Here is a 17,224-nt window from a genome sequence, read left to right as displayed (position 1 = left end):
AAGCCCCGCCAACCAATCTGGCAGGCGACCACACCCTGGTTCCCACGGCAATCTGCTCCAGACCCCACCGCATAACCTTTTACCTCCTGTATACGTAGACACACGGATCCGGGTACTGTACAAAAGGAGGAGTACTCACATCCAGAGAGTCCTCGTTGACGATGATGAGGGACATGCCGTGCGTCACCAGGCGACAGGAGTAACCTGAGAGACGGTTGTAGAGGGGAGGGGGGGGATGGGGAAGACATTAGATTCACTCATACCGAAAACAAAGGTTGAGAATCATAGTCTGTAGTCCATCTTAAATCACTCTTACGTCCTGCCGCTCTGCTTAAACTACACCGTGTTGTTTTGCCAATATATCATTCATAAACACCAGTGATGACAAAAGAGGACACTTGGGGAGTACTAGATGTTATTTTTTTTTTGAAGAGTACCCAGTGCCTGCTCTGGTTGGGAGCTTCCTCCATGTGGCAGGTAATCACACACTGATGTCATCGCAGTCCCCTTATAGCACCACGGCCACATCTTAATGAGACAATAGAGTCCTGTCCGGCAGCTCAGCCCGCATGATGCCTGCAAATGCTTCTTACCATGATTTGATTACCTGCACAATACATTCAGTTTCCCACGGGCTGCAGAAATAAATGACCTGCCTCCGTTTTGCACAGTTGACATTCAAGGTTTTTTTCCTCGCTAACCTATGTTGATGGCAGTCTCTTGCTTGTCTCCAGTGAGCACCCAGATCTTGATGTCGGCCCTCATCAGAGTGGCGATGGTCTCTGGCACGCCGGCCTGGAGGCGGTCCTCTATGGCCGTGGCACCCAGCAGCATGAGATTCTGGTGGTGGAAAAGCGAAGAGCTTTCGTCAAACTCGACTCTGTTAAATCTCAGACTCTCTTAAATTATGGCAGTAATTTCATTTCTGACATCAGCATTCTTCATGCGAGGGTAGTTTCTCTCCAGAAAACATCATCCACATCTAATTTGGGGGGGGGGGGGGGGGGGGGGGGGGGAGCGATGCCAGGGAGGCGAGATCAGACGGCAAAGCAGCCCGCCTCACGTTGGACCTCCGTACCAACCGTGTCTTCCTGCCAAGAGGTAACCCATTACCACCAACCCCCAACCCCCATTCACTTTAATTTGTTCAGCATTTAAATGCATGTGTACCCTCATTAGAGAGACTGACACACACACACACACACACACACACACACTCAGAGACACACAGACACTAACACTGCTGTGTTGTTGACTCCACTTTTATGGGACTTTTGGCAAGCCGATGCAGGTAATTATCCCTGTGGTCTCCCAGTCAGGGCTGCTCTACTCCTCCTCCTCCTGCTTCCTCTTCTTCCTCCTCTCTTCACTTTTCTCACCTCGAATCTGTCCCCTATCGCTCTGGTTTGATCAGTACAACTTTCTTCTAAACACCGTCGGAGCAAAAAAAAAAAAAAAAAGGTTCGCTCCACCATGCTTGCGCGCCTCCTTTCTGAATCATGAACAGTTTATTTGCAAGACTCTGTATATTTAGGAAAACATAAATGAATCTTTACAATCCCCCCCCCCCCCCCCCCCCCCATGTTTAACTGCTTATCTAATGTAAAGGCAGGATAGTTAATGAAGCTGGACCATGGTTGGTAACAAATTTGAGGCCACTCTGCCACCTGCTGGCAACTAAGCGAGAACTGATTTGAAGTCTGACTTTTTCTTTTTAAATCATAGTAGATTAAACTTTTACACTGAAAATACTCGGATTCAAAAGTTTTTTGTCATTTCAAGGTTTGCATACATTTTAATTATTGTCTTCTGCGAAACAATTAAATGAGTCGCATATTAAACTGCTCTGACTTCAATGCCTAAACATATCAGATGTTACAGAAAGTTATAAATGTGTTATTATAATGCAAGTGCTGCTGACAGTGTGTCCATAACAACATTTTTAAGGTAGTATCATTATTATTACTAATACATCTGAACAGAAAAATCCCCCAAAATTACAGACCCACAGGCACATGCTGGAAAAAAATCTAAAACCTTCACATAAAAAAATTAAAAAACAGCCCCTTTAAGCCGCATCTCTCAGAGGCAAGAACACAGAATAAAGATATATTGAGTTTACCTTTTCCAGTAGCTCATAACACTCCTCCAATTTCTGAGCACGGTCTTTGAGTACAGTGCTAACGCGATTGTATTCCTTTAACCACTCCTGATATGCATCTTCTTCCAGGTCCACATATGCGAAACAGAGCGTCCTGAGACCTTCAGGGACATGAAGAGGACAATATCGTCAATGAAAGTCAATAACTGATGCATTGCCACTGACATACACAAACAACTACAGGAGAAAAAAAACAAGAGAAGGTGGTTCTCCAGTCAGCTCATACCCGAGAAGTAAAGTTAATTCAGATCTGATCTAATAGTCTGCATGGGGTTAAAGTATTTTTCGGTGATACAAATCAGTCATTTGGAACCTCGTTCACTCAAGCTTGAAGTCAAACTAAAAATGCAAGAGGCTATATGGGCTTGTGAAATCAAGAATGCCATGAAACTATATTATATACATACACAAAGAGCTACTCTATTTCATTTTCATGCTTGCCTTACCTTCAGTAGCAAACTGTTCAAGGTGAGCAATCGTCAAGTCTTTGTACTGAGAGGATTCCGTCAGTCGCTCAAAAATAACATTATCCTGGGAAAAAACAGAAGCGATCAAACGCCAAGAGAAAAACACATTTTGAGAGCCAAATGATGCTGATAATGACATAAACATACTGCTCCTTTGCAGTACAGCCGTAGCTTCCCATCTGGCATCCTCACGACCACAGACATGCGTTTACGATTACTGTAAGGGAAGCAATGGGTTTTCAGGTCCTGCAGCCTTATATCAACACTTATTTACCGGCCGAGAGGAGCACTACCTGGAAAACTCCAGCACATTTAGAAGTTCATAAGTCATCTCCGTCCCTCTCTGAAAGACACCAAAACATCAGCGTGTATATAAATAAACCTACAGCCATGTTTCCGGATAAGCATTGCAGGTAAGAGACACTTACAGCGTCGATGATGACTGAACGTGGGGTGCGAGCGGTGAAGACAAATCCGAGTCCCTTGGCCCCTTTGACCAGCGCCCCTTCGTCCGGAGAAGACGCCTGGTATATTATCTGGTTGTCCTCCCGCTCGGGGACCACCGTGTGACACACGGCCATCATTGTGAGGAACTGGCAGATCTGAGGTGACGTCGGCTGGACGGCCAAGCAAAGAAGAGATCGTTTTAGAAAACAACCTAGATCAGTTGTAAGAGAATTTTTTTCTTTTTCGTAAACCTACATGGTTCTTCTCGATGTTTTGAATAAGAGTTGGGTCATCAAATTCTGTGGAGTTATTGCTGCTGGACGGCAGATTACTGCAACACAAAAATGTGACAAGACACATGGGTGAAGGCGGCGTTCCGCTATTTATTGTGGACGGACAAATCTTCAGTGAATTTGATGTGATCACGGCAAGACGGAATGAATTCAAGTCAGAAATCAAAGAAAAGTGAAGAAGGCAGAGGACAGAGTGGCTCACCTGAAGTCCTCCACTGAGCGATCACAGTCAAGGTCAGGAAAGTGTCTGCAGTTATGAATGAGGAATCATTTGATTAATTGATTAGTTCATTTGATTAAGCGTGAAGTGTTATACCTAAAGAGCACCTCTAAAGTGACATTTGTTAAAGAATTAGACAAACTACAAGGGTGTATTTAGTGGCTAGTCTCGGTTATCTCGCGTATTAAAAAGAGGCATGAGATAAAAAAATAAAATAAAAAATGTATTAAAGAGGTAACTAACCCATATGTTATTCCCGCAATGGTACACTTCTTGAAGTGCATGACGTTACAGGTCAGAGTTCCGGTCTTGTCGGAAAAGAGATACTTCACCTGGAAAAGACAGTAAGAAGAGTTAAAAACACCGTTTTGTCTTCCCAGAATGGAATTTGAAGATGTATATATATATATAAACTAACCTGGCCCAATTCTTCATTCAGATTTGACGTTCGAGCCATGGCTGGTGTGTCTGTTTCTGAATAGTACATCTCCTCATCCTGCGTTTGAAGGGAGAAGAAAGAAACCAACATAACCCAACAACCCGAGATACAACATAAAGGTAATTCAAGCGACAGCACTTTTTTTTGGATTTTACAGAGAATGATCTGAAGGAAAATGATCCAATGAGCAGAACCTGCGCTCCATTAATACACAACAACATTATACCAAACCACTGATGGCTACTTCCTGCCTTATAACAAAGTCTGCCATTAAACCCTAATCAACTCCAACTAGTTTAGCAGCCATGACAATAAGTCCTGCTGTGCTCAAATGAGATTCAGATACCAGAGCTCAACCGAACAGGGCACCTTCAGGATGGAAAATGAGATTTGCATCATGGACGATCAGTTATAAAGAAATTACCTCATGCTCCAATATAAAACAACAACAAAAAAAACTTTTCAAGCACTTGTTGCAATGTACAGTAAACCACAAAGAATGAGCTCTACAAGCCAAAGTGCACTTAGTATCTGAACATGTATCACAAGAGAGGTCGCATACCCAATTGATGAAGAGCGCCTGTGTGAACTTCACCACCTCCAGCGTTACCAGCAGGCTGATGGGGATCAGGTTATTGTACAGGATGATGAACGTCAGCAGGTTGTAGGCAAAGTTGGTCGAAATGTCACCTAAGATCACAGAGTTTCCGCAGTTACAAACCCTCGATCGAATGTTTCCAGTCGTCTATGAAGTATTCAGTCAGCACCTGTGGTTCTATGGACCCTAAATAATCTGATTAGAATGGCGTCATGTAAACACTTTTGATTAGATTGACCTTATCCCATCGAAACGACCAAAATTATGGGACCGGAGGAGATGATTGGCCGGTTACATGAGCTCATCAGAGTTTATGTAAATAGCACACGGGATGGCTTCCCACTGTTAGAGCTTTGTGCACATTTCTATTTTGCAAAGTCGGCATGTGTATAAAGTCTCTTCTTTATCACCAGATCAAGAAGAATTTTTTTTCCTCGGGTGTTGCAGTTTCAAAAGAAACATGCTTGACTGGCCTGCTAAATTAATCCGTCTTCAATTTTGGCGGGTATCCAGGTAAAGCAGGATGTGGGATCATGTGCACATAAACTCCCCAACGCCTGACTGAATTGGGAGTACGTTGATATAAACAGGACAATCTGATCTCTCAATCATTAAGATTTGAACTCGATCTTCCAAAAAAAGAAAAACGAAAAAAGGTGAGCGATGGTGAAGCGATGGTGAAGCGACCCTCACCAGCCCGGGAGAGGTACCAGCAGGCGTCCTCTGTGTGTTCTTTGTTCCAGATGGCGGCGCCCACAGAGCTGACCAAAGCCATGACCAGCAGAATGCCGAACAGCACCAGGATCTGCATGTTGGTCACCCGCTCGACGTTGGAGCGCTTCAGTGGCGCCTTGGTGGAGTTCTGAGAAACGACGAGGGAAAACGACATGAGAAAACGAGTCACTTCAGTGTCGTTGCTCTGGAACACAACTGGTGACCCCCGTCTGCCCTCAATTAGCCACATTCAAACTAAATATTAAGAAGTATTCCTTTAATATTGTAAGAATAAACATATTTTCATCAATTGCATGCATTTTGATTTAGTAGCTTAATATTTAGACAGTCACACATTTGAAATCAAATTACTCGATCCAATTGCCATACATTATGCAATAATCTACTAAAATGTTGCCCTCTGGTAGAGAAGATGACAGTTTTGTGGCCGTTACTACGATCGGGTTCACATGAAAGCAAACAAAACGAGTGAAAATCTCTGGCATGACTGGAAAATATCTGTTCAGAGACGCGCTCCATCCAATCTCACTGAGCTCGAGCTATTTTGCAGGGAACAATGGACAAAACGATTCAATCTTTAGATGGACAAAGCTGGTAGAGACATATTCGAAAGGACTTGCAGCTTAAGTTGTCTCTACAAAAGTATGGACTCATGGGGGGGGATGCATACTTTTGCATGGCACACTTTAAAAACACTTTGATTTGTAAGACAAGAAAAAAAAAATCTTTTAAAAATCTATTTCATTCCACTTCATGATAATGCAGCATGCTGTGTTAGTCTATCAAATAAGACTATCCCAGTAAAATACATTTGTGGTTGTACTTTGATCAAATGTGGAAATGTCCAAGGGGAATGGACATTTATCAATATGCTAAACCACTCTAATTAAACGCTCTGAACTCATAATGACAATCGTGAAATTACAATTCATGAAGACATTTGAGGGCAGGACTTTTACTGCACTATAAAAACTTAAAAGAGGCAACAAACTGGACTCGCCTGCATCAGTTTGGAGTCGTGGCCGGTGTAGACAACAATCCCCACGACCCACTGCGTGTTCCTGAGCTGGGCGCCACGCAGCAAGACCTGGTCTGGACCCAGAGGAACCGGACTGAGAGAACAAACACACAAACAAACAAACAAAGAAACACTCTTTATCTTTGTAATGCAAGCGCGTTTCACTTTGTCTTTCCCAGTGTTTTACTTTGAATTGAGCCTTGCAGGTTCAGATTCAAACAGATGTAGTGAAGAACCTCGTCTCGTTTCACTGCCACGTCTCGAATGCACAAATATACCATCGACCCGCCATTTATGAAAAAGTACAAAAGTATTTGTCCTACTTTTGGTTCTCTAGTCGTAACGTCCCAGTGAAGTCATACAAGTGTCTGTTTGGACCTTCGCACTCCAAACGGCCGGTCAGCGACATCAAATCCTCCAGAGTCTGCAAGCCGGCTGTGAGCGAGAGACCCTGGAGGGAGGGAAGGGCAATAAAAATTTTATTTATTTTTTTTTTAAATCAGTGTGGGAGCCCTTTCTTACTCACTGTGGAAGACTAGGTAAACTTAATAATCACTGCACCTGTCTGATCTTCAGGTTAGTTTCTCCATCCAGGTTGGACGTCTCCGTGTAGCACATGGCCTGTGGCTCGCTGTAGAAAGATGGCAGGGTGACATAAGGAAAAACAAACAAAAAAACTATCAGAAATTTAGAAAACCCTGAAAGTACTTGGTGAGGAATTTCAAGTAAAGCAGTTATTTACACCAATATACACATTCCAGTAATAACTTCATCGATACAAAGATCCGTTTCATTTACATCAGTCAGGATGAATTTAAATGAACAAGTAATACAAGACTGGTGAGACATAAAGAGACAAATGCACACACAGTCACACACAGCGAGTCTGACCTGGAGGAAACTATAACCATGTCTGCTGGAAGATGCTGGCCATTGGTCACCTTCACTATGTCACCTACTGCCACCTAGTGGCCAGGATGCAGCAGCACGAGGGGAGAAGGAAAAAAAAAAAAAGTCAAGTGGGACAAGAGACAGGGGGGGAGTTGAGTTTGAGGGTAATGAGGAATTGAGAGGGGTGAGAGGGAAAGACAGAGCAAACAGGCGGGTTAATTAGTGTCCAGCGAGGATGCAGCCCAGAAAAAAAACCAAACAAACAAACAAACAAAGACTGTTGAGATAATGTGGAAGTGACTTCAGCGATGAGCTGCCTGCAACACTGCAACAAGCAAAACAGGACACTGCGACAAGTGTCATGTGAAGAGCTCAGACAGAAAGGTTTGACAGGGATGTGAAAATGTCTCAAGAGTAAATAGAAAATGGGAAATGCCATTTCAGACGATGTAGTTTGTAGGGGGTATAAAGGAAACTTTCTAGGTTCTCCAATTTCAGGGGGGGTGGGAAATAATAGCAGCATCAGATAATGGAGGCTGACGTCTGAAAGCAGGTGAAGTTCATTTCATCACAATAGCCAGATTAAAAACACAGCTCGTCTCCAATGTCGGGTATTGTGAAAACTTTGCCGAGGCAGTTTTTAGATGATATACTTTTGATCTCACGCCAGAAACCTGTCCTTCCACTGCACACAGGAGGTGGGAGCAAAAATACGACTCCAACAAGAAATTCAACTGTGGTATTACTGACTCACTAAAAATAAAAGGCGTGCGGTTTTATAATGTTCTTTGAGACCACGTGACTTGCGTACACCGCGGCATGTTATGCAAAAGAACATTTTGAAGCACGGAGGCAAAAACTCTGCATTTCCTCCAATTAGGTGGAAATCAGTTGGGGTCATGATCCAACAAATCCAAATTCTGATGGTGCAGAAAACAAAAATGTGCCCAGTAAAAAAAAAAAAAAATTACAGTCCACCCCTGTGCCTCCTGCAAAAAAACGAAAAAGAATAAAATTCCTTCACCTGTCATGACACTGAGAAACGAGGGGGGTTAATCTGTGCTAAACACATCTGTCATCCACATAACAGGGACTCAAATTTGATGTGATTTGACTCACTGGAGCAAAGCTGTGCACAGCCGGAGTCCGTTAATGAGTACATCCAATAAGATGTCCGGATATAAAAGTAAAATGACACATTTGAGGATGCAAACCCCGCAAAAAAGTACACGCACACTACTGTGAAAAGCCTGGCATTGATTTTGCTGGAGAAGGTTTTATTTTAGGACAGATAAGAGAGAATAAGCCGTGTGTGACCAGGGCAAATAAGTCACATGCTGTGCTACTTTGAAACTTTTTGGATAAATCAAGCCCAAAAAACAATTACACGCCTACCAAACCATAAAAAAAATAAAAAAAATACATCAATATTAACAGGATAAGAGTCTTTTTACAGTCAAGGTTTAGAGTACAGATTTTAAAGAGACGGAAAAAAATCCTGGAAACCAAGCCACGAGAAAATGATCGATGCATAAGAGGTGAGACGGAGACAGAAATAAAGCTCTTTAGAACCACAACGAGGCCATTAAAAAAAAAAAAAAAAAAGGAAAACTTTCCCTGAAAAGAAAGTTTGGATTCCATCACCCCCCCCCACTTGAAAGTTTCTCTTCAAGGCATTATCTTATTTATTTGAAGGAACTTCCTTTGCATATTGCCTAATTGTCCCTGTATCGTTAGAAGAAGCATCAGATTTTTTTTTGGTTTGTTTTTCACTGCCAGTTGCCCTTTCCGTGTTATATTGAATCATCCATGCAAATATTATGGCAAACATAAGGAAGGAGAGGAGAAGAAAGCACAAGAGTGGCGAGTGGCAGAGCCCCAGAGTTGACGTGTGCGATGATTGGTGATACCTGTTTCCAGATAATCGTCTGCCAAGCTCCGCTCCGCAGCACTGAGAGACAAGGACAACACAGCCATCAGTCAGCCTATAGAGCGGCGCTCATACAGTATTCATAGCGACGAAACTTTTGTCCGAGGCAGAGCTCAAACTGCGCCATAATGACGGACGGACAACGGCCATTCATCCGGCGATGAAAGGAAAACAAAACCCACGCAAATAGACTTGGGCACACTCATGGGGGAGAACCCAGCAGACAGTGGGGACGCGCATTAGCATGCACTCCCGTCATACCTGTTGTCTTCTTCTTGTTGACCGTGTTGTCGGCTTTGTGCCGTTTCTGCAAAGGAGAAAGAATGAGGAGTCCCTCAGCGTCAAACGCACACAACGTCCCGGGTCACTTGCTTACGAATTCAGCCACTGGCCCCGATACTCACGTAGTCCTCTATGATCTCCTTGATCCCGGCCACGGTGAGGATGAAGATGAGTGGGACCAGCGTCGTGTAGCGGCCGGTTGGCGATACATCAGGGATTTGCTGATAACAGGGGGGGGGGGGGGGGGAGAGAAAACTGTTAAAAATGGCTGCTGATAGCAAGTGTTAAGTGGCACATTAATGGGAAAAAAAAAAAAAACACATTAGGGAAGTACCCCCATTTGTGCAGCTTCAATACAGATGCTGAAATACAGTTAAGAGTGTAAAGTGTGTGTGTGTGTGTGTGTGTGGGGGGGGGGGGGGTCCTCTTTCCCTGATTTCTAAGAAAAGTCCATCTGCCAGCCATCAGGCTACAGCTTTGGGTTTGTAATATGGCCAGAACGCAATCATTTCCTCCATTTGTATCATAAATAGAAAAGGAGGAAAATACCCGCCATCCATCACATCATCTATACCCGCTATTGGTTGAAGTTGCGAGAGCGAGAGCCACCTCGCAAAAATTTCACAAACACATTTCTGGATTGAGGGAGAAAGCTGAAGTACCTTGTATTAAAAAAAAAAAAATTTTAAATCTGACAATCCCCAGCCTGAAATTAAACTACAAATCAAGGCCTCCATTTGTACAGTATTCATTATATACAGATATTTTTGGGTGTATTGAAAAAATGAACATTTTATTCCATCTTCTAAGAAAGCCACCCAATGGATGACGGAATTCATCGTGTATTTTGTGTAAATAAAGTTTAACAGACACCGTTCAGCACTCAGAACCCGGGCACAGATTTACCTGCATGAGTGCGATGAAGAGGAAGAAGGCATTGGCAGCCCGTCGGATCTGCTCGTACAGGAACCGGGGCAGAAATGTGAGAACCCCATACTTGGTGGTGCTGCGAACGAGAGAAGAGCGAAAGATGAGACTGAACACCGCCTTTATGCTCGGGCGGGTTGGAGGAAGAGCCGGTGGAATGCATTAGCATGTGTTATAATTCATGCATTAATTGGAGGCCAATGATTTCTTTAACCTTGCCTACATGAGATGCATTACCTTAAGGGCTGAATAACAAAGAGTTCAATTTGGATTTTTAATGCTGCAGGACTTGGCCGCCTACTGAAAACACTCAGAGAGGGCAAATTAAGCAATTATGGAATGCAACACACATCACGCCTATAAATAGTGCAAGTTCTTTATTAGAATTTTGCTAAATTTATACTCAGAACCTCAGAAAACGCGTACAGGAAACCTTGGCAATGAGGACTTGCCTGTCCGTCAACTCTATTGATCAGACAACTGTATTGATTACTCTTGTTATAGCCATTAGCTGCCGTAAGTGCTTTTAGAGAAGCTAAAAATAAAGAGGCAACCTTCAACCCGAGGCCTGCTTTGTCTCTGGATGGCCTCGGCGTGGAGTAAGACTTACTTTCTGCAAAGGGTTTCTCTCTAATGGACGGGGCATGTTTGTGCACAAACACTCTCCTCCATCATAATCGAAACATCTCCTCAGGGGAATAATCCGCAGGGACTTGTTTCTTTCGGCGCAAAAGAGCAGGAACACGCGCTCGCGCCTGATCCCGAGTTAGTGATGCTACACCTGTAATCCACCAGATGATCTCACCTAATCTAATCAAAGACAAGCGATGCCGGACTCCACAAAACAGTCCCACAAGGATCCCCCCCCCCCCCCCCCCCCCCCTCCCCGAAAAAAACAGAAAAAGGTCCCCAAAACATCTGTGTTATTTCTCGTAGTATAGATGTCCAGCATGCTGGTGTTAACAGCTGTGAGCTACAGGGGTCATGCGATCCTGTTGCTGTGTGGCTTTGTTGTGCTTTTAGAAAAGAAGAAGGAAAAAAAAACAAAAAAAAAAGCCCACAAATACATTAAAAGCCAAAAGGAAACCACGGGGCTAAAGTCAAGGGTATGCGCTGGAAGTGAAAGAGCATATATGCGAGTGTGAGAGAGACTTCGTTCTGTATGTACGGCTCCAGTTAACTGCCGGCACTGAAATATTGAAGCAGAGGAGCTGGGAGTTTGACAAACAGGCGGGTGGAGGACAAAACTAAAAGCTCCAAGGCTTTAATCTCAGACGAATCAATAAGACTATTGAACATATAAAAAAAAACGCAAACTGAGGAGTTACAGGAACATTGTGGGGGGGTGGGGGGGGGGAGCCTCTGGACCTTGGAGTGCTGCTACAAGTCCAATCAGCAAGCAGCCGGGGACAGGTCATCGCACGTGACCCAATCGGATGAGCCCGGGAGCACCGGCCTTAATCTCATTTGTGGGAGTTCAAACGGGCTCTTTTAAAAGTGAAACTTAATCGCAGGACCACTGACGGTCATCCGACTAATGACGGCGACTTCGGCCCGCGTATCGATCCCATAGAACAGGTAGAAATGAGAAATGACCTCGGCGATGGATGCCAGGCTTGTCGTCTGTTACCACAGCTGAGCATGTTAAGGAAAGAAGGCAATGATGGGACACTTTTGATAAGAGATTGCCGTCTGCACGAGATCAGATAATTACTTTTGTGAATAATAAAATCACTCAAGAAGCCGAACCACAGGAGGACCCGGACCTCCCGGCGCCACAAGAGATATAATAGTAAAAGTTCAGTAGCCAAGATTTGTTGTCCACTTCTTACCTAAGCTGTTCAGGTCACAGCTAAGAGACTCACACCGACAGACTCTTGACTGCAGCCCTCGGGATATTGGACCAGGAGGCTTTTATCCTCGGCGCAAATCCGCAAATGCGCCACAACTATTCCCGACAATTTCCACAAACGCCACCTTTGGACCCAGCAAAAGGCCGGTTTGTCTGTAATTCGCCGAAACACGTGTAAGAGTGGTTACTTAAGCTTTCGTTGGCACGCTTAAATATTCATGAGGAAGCGCTGATTAATCAACGCTGTCACGTTAATCCAGGCACTTTTCCACTGAGAATCTCAAGTGGCGGTCGGGCAGCGACTCGGGTTAGCCTCACCCTTTGCAACACGCCGCAAACAATCGCTTAATAGGTGAGTTATTAAGTTGTCTTGTCAGTGGATTTCAAGTGGGCCGTTGATATTTTCGAACCACCACAATGCTTTCCATTAGATGGGCGTGATTTTTCTTTTTAAAAAAAACAAAAAACATCTGAGTGAATAAAGTCAAATCTGTGGCTCAGAGTGAACATGCTTCATGGTGATTACAGAATCGAAAAGCACACAAACAGGCTGCAAAAGGCTAAAATGCTGTCCTTCAACTCTGCACTGAGAGTGTAAAGCCCCCTTGAGCAAACATCAACTCTGTCCTCTCGCAAAACACCAACTGCCTCCAAGCCATCCCTGTACTTTGAATAGATGTGACCTTTACTGACTGGCCTCCAACTTTCATACCTTGTTGTGAACTGAAGAAAGGAAAAAGGGGGGGAATTATCAAACCTGGCAACATGCATGCAGCTCTGATTTCTTATAAGGAGTACTTTAAATGTTGGCAACGCATTGACATGAACGCATCAAGTGCAAAAAAGAAAAGTGAACAGACCTGACGTGGTTGTCGCAGAACTTGGTGCTCTGGGAATGGTTGAGGAGAACCGTCCGCGCTGTGGCGTCTCCCGGATCCGCCTGGGACGTGGTCCCGGACATCTCATCATCTGCCTTGCGGTAACCGGAGGACGAGCAAGCAGGTCCTGCACCGTTGGATTGATGGGAGAGAGGCGAGGCTGGGTGAGTGCGAGCGACAGGCAGAGGCAGAGAGAGAAAGAGAGAGGGAGGTGTAGAGAGAGAGAGAGAGAGAGAGAGAGAAAGAGAGAGAGGGAGGTAGAGAGAGGGAGAGACAGACAGTGACGGGAGACGTGGTTTACAGTTCAAAAGGCGACCAATTAGTACCAGAGGCTACTGTATGCTGAAGCCTGGGGGTCGATTCAATGACGTTTCTCGTTATAAAACACCACCCTCCGGTCTCTCAGGTACCGTCAAATGCACACACACACACACGCACACTCAAACACGCACGCGCCCGTTTCGCGACGCCCACGGGACCCCCCGCGTATAATGGATGTGCTGAGGGATGCACAATGGCGAACAAACCCACCCACTGTTTTATCAGTGTCAACTTGTTTCACATTGCGAATTTTGCGGGGAGAGAGGAGCCGGCGCGCTGCCGGGAAGATACGAGCCAACCATCCAGAGGAAAAGCGTGAGGGAGGGGAAGGGAGAGGATGCACCACGCGTGCTCTTGTCGCGCGGACCGCCCGCTCCCCGCCCGCCCGCCCCGGCTTTGTCGTCTCCAACCATCTTTTTACGCGTCGTGATCTCCGCTCGGTCAAACCCCCACGCGCGAGGCGCTGCGGTCTGCTGGCGTCAACGTGCGCCTTTTTTTTTTACTACGAACGAGTGACGGTCTGGTGGGATATTGCCCGGATCAAGGGAGTTGTTTTTTTTTTTAACTCAGCTGGTGCAACAAACGGCGAACCTGCGCGAGGACGGATGCAGCAGCAGCAGCGCGCTCGAGCCTCCCCGCTCCTCCTTCGGCTTCGCAGAAGATGAAGCTCCCGCCGGAAGATACTGGCTCGTCAAGCTCCGCCGCCGCCGCCGCCGTGTCATCTGGACGCCAGCCGCCCGGGGGTTTTAAAGACTTGCGTCTCGGTCTCCCCTCCGTCCGTCCGCGCAAAGTGACGCGAACCCCGCCTCAGCGGCTTGCGGAGCCCAGACAACAAGCGGAAGCTATATGGAGCTCCTTGACTGCCGCTGCTTGCGGAGGGGGCAAAGCCGGGGCTCCGCTTTTAAAGGGCCAGGCGCCCCAGCTCGCGGCCGGACACAGGTGCGTCAAATGACAGCGTCGAGGCTCCAAGAAGCGCGTCTCTTTCCCCGCTAGCCTGTCTTTTACCCTCCCGCACCGCTCACACATACACCGAGCCCCGTGCGTCACGACGCACCTGCAGCACTTTGAACGTGAGCCGCGGGTTTGGCACTTCCAAAGTCATGACTTTTCTCTAACAGTGTTCCTCCTACAAGTGCTCTTGTAGTACTTCGATGTAAACGTCCAATGAGACCTTACCTTCAGGTTCTGCCCTATGTTTTTAATAACTGCATATTTGTTTACATAAAACGCGTTTAGTCATCTCTTGCCTGGTTTGTTATTACTTCCCAAGCAGATGCCACACTGTATCTTCTCTCTGGATTGGTTTTCTTATGATATATAATACATATTAATTATTTACATCCTCCTATAATCACATTCACCAACGAAAGTTAGGCACAAAGTATGTACGTATCATTAGTGCCCGTTCTAGTTCGTCCTGTGAAACTTACATCTTATACATTTACTTTTCACAAATAAACGAACGTGTGAGAAGCATTTTTCACTTTGTTTTTCATAATTCAGCTTATAAGTCACTTAAATAAAAATGTAAAAACACAACAACAAAAATTTGAGACAGTAATACATTTTTGACATGTATTACTGCATTAGTCTTATTGAATATTTAAGTATATAAGTGGTCAGATCATCATTCACAATGGATATTATTAAATACATTATGTTGAAACAACAGAAATGCACAGGAGAGTTACGTTAAAGTAACCTTATTACATTTTTATAAGTACAGGAAGTGAAATTGTACATTGAGGATTTTTATAAACTATAAAAACGGCTTAAAAAGTGGATTGTTTGGTATTTAAAGTGTGGAGAAAAATGTATTTGAGGTACCGTATGGCTCTCCCGTGTTCAGTGCATCGTGTCTCTGCCTGTGGGTGAGTCTGTAAGTGAAAACAACAACAGCCTAATTGCATGAATAATTAAAAAATAGAATAAGTACTGGCACGGCTCCACGGATTGAATTTCCACAGTCCTGAAACTATTTCTGCAGCGCTCCGATCCTGCAACAGACGGCCCATTCGCTCCACTTATCAATAACCTAAATTAGGTTAAAAAAAACATTACATTCCACTCAAGCTCTTTCAAGGGAAATGAGTCAAAAAGTAAGCAACTCAGGCTTATCAACTGGAAATGTGATCGTCTGTATTTGCCCACCGGACTTCCATTTTCCCCACTTGAAGAAACAATCGTTTGTATCTCTTTACTGGAAACAGCTGAAGCTTTGCAAATAATAGCAATGGGGTCAAGAGTTATACTTGTAAAAGCAGACACTGTACAGTATATGCGTTCTGCATTTACTCGGCCCGCAACAGGAATCTGTAAAGTGTGCGCACAAGGTAAAAGAGCAGGGTCAAAGTCTCGTTGAACTAGAAGATAACAAACAGCATATCTCCCATCACTGACCTCCTTGAAGATAGAGCACAATCACAGTTCCGCACTCCTCATCACAAATGACACTGGGGTCAATCAAGATAGCCAAGGGTTGCGAGGAAGTGATTAGGGGCAAGGCCAAAGGTACTAAAGCCATTGTGCATTAATTTCAGGGTTTCCGTTTAACCACTTTTTACAAGCATTTGCCTCAAACGGCCTCAGCCAAGGTGGTGAATGCATCGATCAAATGCTGGGTTATTTATATTTTACATGCAAGGTTTGAATTGAAAGCATCTTGACGCCATTCCCAAGTTCCTAAACATCTAATGCAGAAATGTGACATTTTCATCTTCACCCTGCTTGCATTAATATCAACCAAAACTCTCATCTCGTCTCACCCATCTTTTTAACCCCCCCCTGGTTGGCTCCACCTTCCCAAGAAGATCAATAACGGCTTTCTCAGCAGCCCACTTGGGCTCTAATTCATTTCTGAGGAAATCAATGCCTCAGTTACTCATCTTTGATGGAGTAGGAGCCAAGTCACCCCCCTTACCTCATTACCGATGCACCGCGATGACTCAGCAGCGAAACCCCAGCAGAGCCCGGTCAATTACACGTGAAACACCCAAGAGAGGCAGACAGGTAACCCGGGGTCTGATAGCCTGTGACCAGCGGAGGTAACGCAAGACTTGAAACTCACCAAAACACTCTGATCTCATACCCGAAACTGCCCAAATACCCATTTGGTTGCTGAGTCTTAAACAAACACGGGCCCCTCTTAAAAAAAACAAATACATGCGTAGTCAAACCTCCATCTATTATGTCGAGATGCTTAATGACTCCACCATGAGTCTGTCACTGAGAGCTTATTAAAACCAAACACTTTTTAAACACAGCTGTCAGATAGAACCATCGCTTCCGGTAAACGAGAGCACTGCGCTCAATACACGTTGACACCTAAACGCAACAAGTGTGTGTATGTGGAAAAGATGTCACTCGCCGCTGCGTCCTGTGAGATCTTAATCTGCAGTATCAGCTGGGTCTCAAAACCCAAGCTTACCTGGAAAGGTGCCAAACTTTCACTGTTAAAAAAAAGGAAAAAAAAAAAGCAAGAGCAGGCTGCTGAATAATGCAAGGGGGACGGACTGCATAATTCATCCAGGCAGTATGGCAGAGCATATTTCACCAGACGCTCTTTGCCTCGGTGCTGCGCCCAAAGCCTTTGCTCTCGAGACGAAGTCATGTGTCGGCTGCCACCGCGAGGTCTCCCCTCAACAGCTGCATCGGCAAACGGCCTGGAATGCATTTCCAAAAGGCGGCAAATGTAGTCTCTGAAAACGATTACACATTGGAATCCAATCATCTGACAGAGATGGACCGTCTCCCAAAAGCCCAGAC

The 17,224-nt window shown here is 44.9% G+C and overlaps 1 protein-coding gene across 1 annotated transcript in view; it reads right to left on the bottom strand.

Annotated features, from left to right (window-relative positions):
- Positions 1-17,224, bottom strand: part of atp8a2 (ATPase phospholipid transporting 8A2) — a 49,437-nt gene that overhangs the window by 28,408 nt on the left and 3,805 nt on the right. Inside the window, exons 2-23 of the mRNA XM_080515173.1 lie at positions 13,121-13,265; positions 10,388-10,487; positions 9,604-9,702; positions 9,461-9,506; positions 9,180-9,220; positions 7,270-7,343; positions 6,940-7,009; positions 6,702-6,829; positions 6,361-6,472; positions 5,319-5,487; positions 4,590-4,717; positions 4,007-4,084; positions 3,832-3,920; positions 3,571-3,615; positions 3,331-3,406; positions 3,057-3,245; positions 2,922-2,971; positions 2,776-2,845; positions 2,608-2,692; positions 2,123-2,262; positions 702-840; positions 140-204 (exon numbers count right to left, since the gene is read on the bottom strand). Coding sequence (XP_080371299.1) covers positions 140-204; positions 702-840; positions 2,123-2,262; positions 2,608-2,692; positions 2,776-2,845; positions 2,922-2,971; positions 3,057-3,245; positions 3,331-3,406; positions 3,571-3,615; positions 3,832-3,920; positions 4,007-4,084; positions 4,590-4,717; positions 5,319-5,487; positions 6,361-6,472; positions 6,702-6,829; positions 6,940-7,009; positions 7,270-7,343; positions 9,180-9,220; positions 9,461-9,506; positions 9,604-9,702; positions 10,388-10,487; positions 13,121-13,265 — 2,138 coding nt within the window. The remainder of the gene's footprint in view (positions 1-139; positions 205-701; positions 841-2,122; positions 2,263-2,607; positions 2,693-2,775; positions 2,846-2,921; positions 2,972-3,056; positions 3,246-3,330; positions 3,407-3,570; positions 3,616-3,831; positions 3,921-4,006; positions 4,085-4,589; positions 4,718-5,318; positions 5,488-6,360; positions 6,473-6,701; positions 6,830-6,939; positions 7,010-7,269; positions 7,344-9,179; positions 9,221-9,460; positions 9,507-9,603; positions 9,703-10,387; positions 10,488-13,120; positions 13,266-17,224) is intronic.

This window comes from Blennius ocellaris, assembly GCF_963422515.1.
Source record: "Blennius ocellaris genome assembly, chromosome: 19".
Taxonomy (NCBI): domain Eukaryota; kingdom Metazoa; phylum Chordata; class Actinopteri; order Blenniiformes; family Blenniidae; genus Blennius; species Blennius ocellaris.
The sequence above is the reverse complement of the archived record's forward strand: the minus strand, read 5'-3'. Positions and strand labels throughout refer to the sequence as shown.